The sequence below is a fragment of the Cyprinodon tularosa genome, unplaced genomic scaffold (genome assembly GCF_016077235.1).
Source record: "Cyprinodon tularosa strain WSP-4 unplaced genomic scaffold, ASM1607723v1 ctg201, whole genome shotgun sequence".
Lineage (NCBI taxonomy): Eukaryota > Metazoa > Chordata > Actinopteri > Cyprinodontiformes > Cyprinodontidae > Cyprinodon > Cyprinodon tularosa.
In genome coordinates this window covers 395852-407612 of record NW_024038739.1, presented here as the reverse complement: position 1 = coordinate 407612, position 11761 = coordinate 395852, and the positions used below count along the sequence as shown (strand labels likewise).

The 11761-nt window shown below is 38.5% G+C and overlaps 1 protein-coding gene across 1 annotated transcript; it reads left to right on the top strand.

Moving 5' to 3' along the window:
- The first annotated feature begins 592 nt into the window (after nt 1–592).
- On the top strand, nt 593–11462 carry pycr1b (pyrroline-5-carboxylate reductase 1b). The gene is made up of 9 exons (XM_038284677.1): nt 593–744; nt 1202–1288; nt 5008–5078; nt 5179–5358; nt 5498–5605; nt 5711–5824; nt 8898–8990; nt 9256–9419; nt 10436–11462. The coding sequence occupies exons 2-9, from the start codon at nt 1222–1224 to the stop codon at nt 10611–10613; spliced, it is 975 nt and encodes a 324-aa protein (XP_038140605.1). The 5' UTR covers nt 593–744; nt 1202–1221; the 3' UTR covers nt 10614–11462.
- Nucleotides 11463–11761: the final 299 nt, after the last annotated feature.

The window sequence follows — 11761 nt, the reverse complement described above, 5'->3', positions numbered from 1 at the left end:
TTAGGAAAAAACAAAAAAAAAAGTTGTGCAATATGCTTTTACAATCCCTTCATCTTATTTATATGAAATATTTTATGGGTCTCATGATTAAAACAAACATATATGCATCAATCTTGTCTTGCTTGTTAAACTTGGTAACTATCTTCTGCTACTACCTTCCAGTCCAATAACTAGACTACTGAGCAGTCTATAGATACTTTTTACACAGATTATTTATTAAAAAAAACATATTTTATGTATATCTGACAATGATGCTGAAAAAAAGAGATGTTGCGTAATGACAACTATTTTCATTACAATAAGTTTGTTTTTCTTTTTGTTTAATTTCAGTTTTAGCAAGTATTTTTGTTGTCTCTCCTTGTCTTTTTATTCAGTTTTCAAGCTACTGTTAATTGTACGAAAATGTTTATGCATTTATTTTATATCATTTACTTAGAATTTAGTTTTCTTTTTTTCCATTATTCTCCTCAGCGCTAAAACCAATGAATGATGCAACTGGACGCGGCGAGCGTTAAGTCCCGCCCAAGACGTTACGTATTCCTCGTTTTCATTGGTCGAATCCCTGGAAAGCCTGTCCGTGATTGGTCAGAATCCTTTTCTGTTATGAGAATATAGCACATGGGGGTTGAGTAAAAAAGGAAGCCACGTTGACACAAGAAGTGTTTTTTTTGTGTGTGTCCTGGGAAATAAAGGTCACGTCGACAACCGTGTGTCACTCCGGACAGTACAGCTGATGCGTCAACGGTAAGGAATCTGCTGGCTTTAAATGTTTAGCAATTTTACCTTTTGAGAACCGGGCTAGCAAGAGACACAGCTAGCATCGTTATAGGAAGCAACTCTAGCTCGTTGGTGCGGAGTGCAGGGTTTAAGTGGACCGTTATACAATTTTTTAATTATTTATTTCTTATTTTTCCCTGTCAAAGTTTTTATTTTGGATTAAATGAAAGTTATTTTGTAATCTCAATGGAAAAAAAAAAACAAAAAAAAAAGCATGCTTTTGTTGAAGTATAACTAGCTAAATGTTTGCAAGCCAAATCCCTCACTTAAGTTATAATCCGTCTGTAAATTGCCTCACTCATTTTTGTCGTATTTAATCACGATGTCTGTTTTTTTTTTTCTTTTAAATAAATGTGTATTTAAAACATGTCTTCTGTCCTTCTAGATGTTAATTTGCAGCATGTTTCTGTTTTTATGTGGACAGGTCATACATCATCAGCTAGGATGAGTGTTGGATTCATTGGAGCAGGCCAGCTGGCTCACGCACTTGTGAAAGGTTTCACTGCTGCAGGTGAGGATTTCTGCAACTAGTCACTCATTTAAGGATTTTCTTAATCTTTCAGCTATAATGACACCTGCATCAATTCATAATAATTTTTTCCAGCTCTACCTCTATGAAAAGTGTTTTTATTCATATTGTTGCTTTAGTCATTACCCCAATAGGAGTATGCGGAAGAGGGTGCTATCCTTGTAGAACAGTTTTAGGGTTTATAAAACAAAGAAAAATTAGTTCCATAGTTTATTGTTCTCTTTTAGATTTATTCCGTAAACGTAAATCTATAGTTTTGAATCTGAAATGTTCTAAAACATAACTCAATGGAAGCTATACGCTCAAATCGTGTTTTTAAAGGAGCAAATATGCTGTAGAATGTTAAGCCTTCATGGTATCTGATTTAAAGGGGAACGCCGTTTTTTTTTTTTTTTTTTACATTGGGCCCTTGATTTTACATTATTACATCATGTTCTACTCATTCATATTAGTTTTGTGTCATTTGGAGCTGTTCTGAAGATATTCCGTTATTATATCCAAGTAACGTCTTCCTATGGGCAAACGACTTGAAGGCACAAACTAAACTGTTCATAATTTATCATTTATGCTACGCCAGCATTCATAACATGTAGGCGGATCACTGTACCCCAGACATCCTCGGTTATATTTTTTATATTTATATCTTTTAAAAACAAAGCAGCGCATGTTTGACATCATCTGTGCGCGCCGGTTACCGTTCATTCATCCTGTCCGCTGAACTGCTGCTAGTTTTACTCACATGCATGGAAGATGTCTAGTGCTACTACCACAGATGTTCTCGCTCTCCAAATGGAATTGAATGATTCAGATTAGCTAGCCGAACGAATAGATGGGGTAGAGCGTAGCCGCCTGTGGCCCAGGCTGCCTGTTACGACTCCAGTCCGGCGTGCGGATGACGTCATACACTCTCCGAATAAATTATGAATAGTTTAGTTTGTGCCTATAGACAAATCCCTTGTTGACCACTTCATGCCTACCCAGGGTTCCCGCAGATCCTTAAAGTCTTAAAATGCATTGAATTCTTAAATAAAAAAATCAAGGCCTTAATTGGTATTAAAATTTTCTAAATCAGTCTTTCATAGGTCTTAAAATTGTTACGTCATAAATAGGATTTTATTTTTGTAATGCATATCAATCAATAAAATAATTGACAATATTTTTCTAACATTTACCAAACTGCTCACTGTAAGCATTATTGGTTCCGTCCCGATAGCGGAACAGATAATAAAGATGTTGCAGCCGGACTTTGGGATGATGTGCCAGTAACTTTTTATCTGGACAACATGGAGAAGTTTTAAATTCAACGAAAAATTTACTATCCATCCAAAAGTTTTCTGCGTGGCTAAAACCACAGCCAGGGCATGTAGATGAAGCACCGTGGGAATCAAGGCAGTGGAGACACATGTGCGAAGCATGAAACTCAAAGGGCCGGATTTATCAAGATCCAATTTTGCGTGCAGTAATTTGCGCTCGCAAACTGGAATTTTGCGCTAGGGGCTGAACCATGGCTTGAGGGTGATTTAACAAGAGTGATTGCGTAACTGGTGGCAGGTGCAAAACTGTTGGAGACGCCCTATTTAAATGATGGTTTTGCGCGTTTTGTGGTTTGCGGCAAAGTAGTTTGTAGTTTGTACAAACTAGTGCATTAAGAAATTTAAATCTTACAGTGACACTCCCACCCCCTCCAAAAAAAAAAAAAAAAAAAATATATATATATATATATATATATATATATAACTTTGGCAACCTTTATTCCCTAAGGTGGTATGTGGCTGAATTTCTACTTCACTGCAGTAAAAAAAAAAAAAAAAAAAAACAGGTGTTTTGTATTGGCCTGTAGAAAAATGCACAACCCAAATGGCTCACAAGAAGTGACTGTGGATGAGATGACTGCGCGTACGCATCCCCGCAATTGGCATGTTGCTCCACAGTTGCAGGGGGAGGTCGGGGTTCTCCGGTAGGGCGTCAGGGCGACATGGCATTTAGAACGTCAGACAGCACTTCTGAAAAACGAGATAGGGAGATCCCAGCTCTCGCTGCAACCGTACGCTGGAATGACCCAGATGCAAAAAAGTGCAATGTTGCAAGGAGTTTTGTGATATCTGGTATTGCGTGGGTCCTCCTTGTGGCTGGCTCCAAATCCATTGGGAGTTCCCCCAACAGCTCCAAAATGGCAATGCTGGATAAACGACATGTTTTGATGATCGTTTCCTCGTTCATTCCAAAAATATTCACACGGAGTGAAAAAATGCGTTCTCTGCGTCTCCTTGCTTCATTTCGATGTCTCCTTCTTGCGACAATAACCGCTGCCATGTGTGCGCAATTACGCATACAGACTATTTGCACCTTCTTTTGAAACGTGTTAAATATAGAGTCAGATACCGTTAGAAAAATTGCTTTCAGGTTTGATAAATCACTTTGCGAGTGCTAAATTAATATATTTACATGTTCTCCTCCCACAAGTCGCACTTTTGCGTGTAAACGCCCCATATTGCATATTCATTGCAGAAAAAGTACTAAATGGATAAGAGGCGCTATTTAGCACGTTTTAAAGACCAAATCCTTTTAGCATGCTGTTGATGGATCAGTTTGTAAATTTTTTTAGCGTGTGCAGTGAAATAGCTCACGTTTTTATACACGCAAACCTTTGATAGAACTGGCCCAAAGTGTCAAAATCAAGTTATTGAGAAACAGCAGGTATTTCATCGTTGTGTTCCACTCTTGTCTCTGCAACGCCTCCACAGCATCTCTCACATCACCAACAGCGACAGTAGAACCAAATCTCAGGAACTAATGAAAGTAGGGGTATTGAGAAAGGAAAAAAACAAAGTTAGTGAATTCAGTGTTTATTGTTAAAAATATATCTGTTGTTTGTTTTTAGCTTTCTTCCTATATGGAAAGTTTTTTAAATTATGAAACATATCTACTGGGCCAGAAAGTAATGGTTCATGTTAAAATAAACATTTGGGGTAAATTTGTCGCTACCAGGTTTTTCTTGTGTTTATTGTCAAGTTGGTCTTAAAATTTTAATTTAAGTGGCATTAAAAAGTCTTGAATTTAACTCACCTTATGCTGTAGGAACCCTGCTACCTCTTTCTGCTTGTACCTACCAACAATGCAAACAGTCCACCATTATAATGAAGTTCTCTATCCTTTTGAGTCTCAAGAAAAATGTTGGAAACGGCAATAACATTTCTGAATATTATAGTTGGATTGTATAATTTCAATAGAACTTTTCAGATTCTGGTCCCTGTTTGGACGGGAGGATAAATTATGGATTATGACCTCAGATCCAACCAGTATTGTTTCTGTTTTTGTGATGTGGGGTTTTTCCTCCACAGTATAGGCCATTATAAAGAGTTTTTTTTTTTTTTTTTTGATTCAGATTTTTTTATTGTCTTTCAACTTGTTTACTTAATTTGCCTTTTTCCTTTGCCACTAGAAAACCTTAATTTACCCATTTTAGGGAAATAAAGAGTTGTTGTTGAGTCTTTAGATTAATCTATGCTCTTAACACGACTAGAACAAACGTCCAAACCCCATCATCTGCATTTCATCAGATTCTGGTGTTTAGCATTTTATTTGATTTTGGTGCATCAAAGGATTGGGGGAAATGCTTGACAGACTGCTTGGATGATGCAAATAATGTTGCCCTCCATCTCCCTAACTTTTTTTTTTCTTAACCATGTCTCCATTATCAGGTGTGATAGCAGCCCACAGGATTACAGCCAGCTCCCCAGACACAGACCTGCCCACAGTGACGGGGCTGAGGGTGAGAAGTTTATACTTAGCAATTCCATGTTTTGAAAAGCAGAACGCAGGTAAAAGTAATGAAAGTTGTGGACTGTGAAGACCTTCTGCTATATCATCAGAAAATGGGGGTGAATCTGACTACCAGCAACAAAGAAGCGGTTAACAGGAGCGACGTGCTGTTCCTGGCTGTGAAGCCCCACATTATCCCCTTCGTCCTGGATGAGATCGGACCAGACATCGAGGACCGTCATCTCATCGTTTCCTGTGCAGCAGGTGTTACCATCAGCTCCATAGAAAAGGTAAAGCTAGCATTATCCTTATTATCTTAGGTTATTATGTTCAAAATCATTTTTTATTTTACAAATAATTATCTTTAAAATTAAACCTCTGCCTTCTTTCTGTTGAAAACATCTCTGCTTTCCTTCTTCAATTTTGCAGAAGCTGCTTCAGCACCGTTCAGCTCCTCGAGTCATGAGATGTATGACTAATACTCCGGTGGTGGTGCGGGAGGGTGCGACTGTGTACGCCACTGGAACCCATGCTGAGGTATGTGAGAGCATTTAGGAAACAAGATGAATTTCTCTAATTATTGAAGACAAGTGAAGTTGAACTTTAAAATCCACTGATATTATACATCTGGGGGTATCTCAGGTGGAGGATGGTAAGCTGCTGGAGCAGCTGATGGCCAGCGTTGGGTTCTGCACTGAGGTGGAGGAGGACCTTATCGATGCTGTAACTGGACTGAGTGGCAGTGGACCCGCCTATGTGAGTGAAGTCCCCATTTTTGTATTACTGTGGAAGAATCCACTGTGAGGCCTGGATTGGGGGGGAGAATCTTCTTGATTTAAAGATCTGACTTGGATTTACTTCATATCTGAAAGATGCTGTTCTTGAAATTCTCTGGATTATAAAGGGCAGAAAGCTGCTGCCTCTGTTTCCCCTAGATCTAGAATTTGATTTATTGTCATGGAAAGATTACAGTCCTTGGTAAAACTCTTCCATCCTCTCAATGATAAATTAATCATTATCATTGTCATAAAAGGAGTACACATTCAGTGTAAAAGTCTATTAAGTTTCTTTCAGGTGCCGTCAAGTCTCTAACAGGTTTAAATGTTACTTTGGGTTATGATTATATAACCAACATCTTTTTAATTAAGTGTTGGGTGCTTAAGTTTGAATTTATTATGGATTCATTGTGTTTCACATGGGGCTACAGGCTCAACTACTATATATGTTGGGGAATTGATCTTAGATATGGGCTTAGAGAAATTTTATTGTAATTTTTGTTTACACAGAGTGTGTGCAAAACAAATTTTGATGTAACATTTCGATGTATATAGCTTTTCAACAGTGAATGAGCAGTTTACAATAAAGAAATGAAAATTACCATTTTTAAAGTGCAGCAGTGATCACAAATGTAAACAGTGAATGAGGAAAGGAAACCACTTAAAAAAATAATGGTGCAAAAGGCATTGCTATGGAAAGGTTCAGTGCAGTGCAAAATTAATATGGTGCAAAATGCAGTAGAAAATTGAGTTTTGTTCTATTGAAAGGCATTGTAAAAAATCAGCCACCTTGGTAGTGCAAATATGACGTTTACAAGTGTGATGCAGAGTTGAGATCAGAGATTCAACAGTCTGATGGCAGCGGGGAAAAGCTTTAGCAGAACCTGCTGGTCCTGCAGTGACTGCCGCGAATTCTCTACTTAGGCCTGTCGCGATAATCAATAAATCAATTAATCGCACGATAAATAAAAACTATCCATGTCATGTATTGATGACGCTGGATAGAAAGGCTTAACTCCGGTGTGTTCCACTGACCCCTCCCCTTCCTCATTTCTTAGGAAGGGGAAAAAATGAGGAGTGAGGAGAAGTAGACTATCTCATCAGGTAGTCAGCGCGCATCATTTTGTACTTCTGCAGCTTTAGAGCCCCGTGAGGAGTTAGCGAGGTAAAAAAAAAACACATCTTATGTTGGTGGGAAAAGCTAGAAATGGAACTGGTTTCAAAGCCGAACGCAACTGCCGCAGTGTGGGAGTATTTAGGTTTCAAACCAAATGACCAAGGCGAACCGCTGAACCTATGCGAGCAAGTATGTTGCGTTTGTCATAAAACAGTTGCAACTAAGAGCGGCAATACAACCAAACCTTCACATGCACCTAAAGCACAACCGCCCAGCAAAGTTTCTCCAGCTGGGGACAAAAAGTACAAGCGGTGGCCTGTCTGCGTCTTCAAGTTTGCGACAGTCCACCGTCACTGAAGCAATTAATCGACAGGCAGCATACAAAAAGGACGGCGCAAAGTGGCGCGCGCTCACAGACAGCGTAATTAATTTAATTGCTAAAGAGATCCTCCCATGTAATATTGTTGAAAAGCCGGCATTTTGAAAAATGTTGCAGACATTTGATAGACAGGATGAACTCCTGAGGAAAACATACATATCACAAACGTTATATGCTGTACATCCAAGGTTTTTATTTCCACTGGTTTTATTTTGTGTAGTTTTTATTCAAGTGTATTTTTTGTTAACAGAGACTGAGAGTCCATTTGTTTTTTATTTCTCCTTTTATTTTGTTAACCAGTTCCAGTGTTAAGTGTTGTTGTTAATAAAGTGTGTTTATCTTTGGCTGGAAATCTCATGCATTATTACATCATTTCAATTATATCAGTGTTAAATGGTCTTCAAACAATATTATCGTTTATCGCAATAACTTTTGAGACAATTAATCGTTCAGCAAAATTTGTTATCGTGACAGGCCTACCTCTACTTCAATTTTATTTTATTCTTTTAATACACATATTTCAGTAGAACGGGCAGGAAACAGGTTTATTTAATCTGATGGGGACAGTTTGGCTGAGATGGTTCAAACCTCATTACTTTTTGAGGGGTGGGATCTCAAACATGTACCAGAACTGGTTTAGGACCTGATGAAGAAGGCTAACCTTCAGCTTGTGGAACAATCCTGGCCTCAGGCCTGTTGAATGTTTGTGGACTGTGTTGAAAAGCCAGGTCTGTGCCAGGAAACTAACCAGTTTAAGTTCTACAGACACAGCCAAGAACGGAGGTCACATATCCTGTGAGAACGACACCAGATGGTGCCTAAAGATCAACATATTCTGAGACGATCACAGATACCCAAAATAAAACAAAATTATTTCTACGACTTTACCCTCAGCAAGTTCACTGCTCCAAAAATGTTCATTTCTCCCTTTAGAGCAAAAAAAATCTTTGTGTTTCCCGTAATCAGTGCTAATCCTAGTTTGTTGGGAAGGAAGACACTAAGGTGATTAGTTTGGTTAGTCTTGATCTGTCTGTGTTTGGTGCGTCAGCATTAGCTGATGGAGTTTTGGTCACAGCAGCTGGTAGCAAAACAAATGAACAAATAGGAGGCAAGTTTCTACATGGGAAGTCAAAAATAAGTAAATCTCTTTTTATTCCCTTAAAAAAAAAAAAAAGATATAAGCTGCAGAATCCTGTGTGATGAATAACAAAGTTTCTGCTGCCTGTGACATTTCCTCCCATAAGATGATTCAGAAATGCGTAGTGAGAAGAAAAACAGATGAATAGATTTACTTTTTTTATACTTCAAGTGTTTGTTAAAAAGCAGGAGGGAGCTCAGCTTTTGGTAATAATTTATTATTACCAAAAGCTGAGTTTTTGCTGCTTCACCTAAAGGAGAACAAATTATGTTTTGTCTGGTTGTTTGTCTTTAGTGAAAGAAACTGCATTTTAGAGGGTAGTGTAAAGAGTAAACCATCTGCACAGATGAGCGTCAGATCTTTGAATGCAGTGTTTGAAGGTGTCCAGTGTTCTCAGTGGTTCTGTGCTTTCTAACCAGGCCTTCACAGCTCTGGACGCTCTGGCGGATGGAGGAGTGAAGATGGGTCTGCCCAGGAGGCTCGCTGTCAGACTTGGAGCTCAGGCTCTCTTGGTGAGTTCTGATGTTTGAGCCTGATGGGTTTCAATGCAGGTTGGTGGAGAATAGCCACATACAACCGGAGTGATGACAGGAAACTTCCCCAGAGATATAATACTAAAGAGAAACTATTGTATAATAGGTTCTGGCTTGGAATTAAAATATTTTTTTTTTCTAGTTTTTGTTTTGAGGGGATTTTGGATATTTTATATTTTTTCACCATGATAAAATGTAGAAACCCTCTTCAGCATGTATTATTCCTTTCCCTGTTTCTCATCAGGGTGCAGCCAAGATGCTGCTGGACTCTGAGCAACACCCTGGCCAGCTGAAGGACAATGTATGCTCACCAGGGGGCGCCACCATCCACGCCCTACACTTCTTGGAAAGCGGAGGCTTCAGAAGCCTCCTGATCAATGCTGTGGAGGCTTCATGTATCAGGACCAGGTAAAGCTTTCTTACTTGAATGCTAATTTAAACTGTCCTGTTACAATGTTCATATCCCTGCTTCATTTGAAAATGACGCATAAACTGCTTCATTTTTTTGCCCCACAAACTCTGATGTGTTTTAATGGGAGTCTATGTGACAGACTAGTGCATCAGCATACATGTTTTTCAGTAGAACCACCCCAGCCTGTGTGTTGTCTCCTCCATCTTTATGCCTCCTAGACTAACCTGCTTGGTCTAAAAATAAGTCAAACTGGTTTTTATTATAGATTTTTACACATGGATATGCTTTAATCCACTGCCCTGCAACTTTTAGGTATTTCCCTGCTCCGACACAACTGAATGAATCCATTATCTCCCTGGGTACTGATTTGTTTCAGGTTTACTGTAGCAGGGATGCAGTAGATCTCAAGGACTGGGAGTTGGAGACCCTTGCTTTAGACATAGACAGATTTATTTGGTCATTTTTTGTACATACAAGTGCCTTTAGGATGACATGTGTTGTGAATTGGCGCTATACAAATAAACTGAATTGAATTGAAAGTGTAAACAAAAAGAAATTTAGTTTAGAACAGTTCTCTAGACAATTTCATTTTTTAAAGTGCTACTTTGATAAGGTAAGCAACAGTGATTTAAAAAAAAAACAACATTGTGATATTAAGTCACTATATCTAGTAATGGAATGCGCCTCATTGATGTTTGCTTGGCAGCAGTGATGTCAGATGGATCTGGATAGGATCTTAGCATCCTAACCTTAGCATTTAATCTGCTCCCGCTGTATGTAGGGATGCATTATATATCAGCATCAACTTCGTTATCTGGCGACGATAGCTAGTTTTTAAGATATCGATGTTGGTGCATTCCCATATCACTGAAACATTAGCCCAGGCCCTTGTGTCAAGTGTATTTGCAGCCTCCTTTTGGTTTTCTGTCAGATCCACCCTGCTATCTTTTTAAGAAACTGTAAAATGAACCTAATGGTCTGATTATTATTATTTTTTTTCTGTTCTTTGCAGGGAGCTGCAGTTCCTCGCGGATCAGGAGCGCATCTCTCCAGCGGCCATTAAGAAAACCACCCTGGACAAAGTGTTGCAGCAGCCCGGAGTCACAGTCAGTGGAGACAGCAGTGGGAACGGCAAGTCGGGCCTCAAGCTGTTCAACAATCGCACGTCTGGCATCAAAAAAAAGAACTGAGATGAAAGAGGGTCCCACAGACAGAGACGGGTTCATGTCTAAACGTGGATTCTCATCTGTCTCAAAAAGCTGTTCAACCATAGAAATGACAAATGGACTCAGGACTTATGCGAATTTACCAACAAATCAATTTCAAGCGTTATTTATTCCTGTGTGATGTTTGAAAAGATTCATGTCACTTAAGTGTATTCAGTTAGCTTCTAATTAGAAGCATCAATGCTTACATGGACAGCAGGTTTGTTGGAAGCAAACAGATGTTACCAGCCATGGTCTAGTCAGCTGTCTGTTTATGCTTCATCATGTATTGAATTTTCTTATCATCACTCCAGGCTTGAAGACTGAACAATTTTGATCCTCTTGGAATATCTGCCAAGGATTTTGTCCCCTGCAACCAAAAACAAACCCTTTCTTTCTGTTATGTATTAATAGTTTTGTCTTTCCATCTCTCTAAAATCTTTCGTTTTTTTACATTTTATCAACATTTGTAATGTAATAACTTGGAAGTACTACAAAGTAATGCTTAAATAAGTTATAAAAAGGCTGAGCACATGTTGAAGTATTTTCAGCCCAATAGCTTGTTTAATAATGTTTATTACACTTCTTTACACATAAACCTGTTATGTTGCATTTATTTTCAGCATATCGGTAATTAAAATTCCATGTGTTTTTGGGGGGTTTCTCGGTAATTTAGTCTTTTTTTTTTTTTTAACTGATTTGATTCTACAATTTAGAATTGTTGTATCCCATATTTTTCCAGCAAAACCGACCTATGGCCTGATGCTGCCGAGACCGTTTTTGATATCTTACAAATTTACTTAGGACTTAATAAATTCCCCTTTAAACCCTTCATTTTTAATTTCTTTGCAATTTTCCTTCATCTGAGGACCTCGGTTTGGATCAGATAGTTGGACACAACTAAATACCAAAGGGATGATCTCACTAATTATGGGAAGGATGCATCACCTTTAGGCATTGCCTCCCCAGCATCCTCACCCTGAAGCATATTCAGAAATGGATTAAAAACTGTCGACCTTCTAACCAGCTTAAATGACTTCTTATTTTGACTAGTAAAGTTAAATATTCAGCCAGAAATGCCTTAGAAGTTTCAACAGTATCCTTTTACTCAAACATAATTATGTGACAGCTTT

What these genes read in the sequence shown, in the direction of transcription:
- pycr1b (XM_038284677.1), top strand. Translation starts at nt 1,222, where the DNA reads ATGAGTGTTGGATTCATTGGAGCAGGCCAGCTGGCTCACGCACTTGTG. An exon ending in GAAAGGTTTCACTGCTGCAG is followed by an intron (nt 1,289 to 5,007) that starts GTGAGGATTTCT and finishes CTCCATTATCAG; the next exon opens with GTGTGATAGCAGCCCACAGG. An exon ending in TTGGAGCTCAGGCTCTCTTG is followed by an intron (nt 8,991 to 9,255) that starts GTGAGTTCTGAT and finishes GTTTCTCATCAG; the next exon opens with GGTGCAGCCAAGATGCTGCT.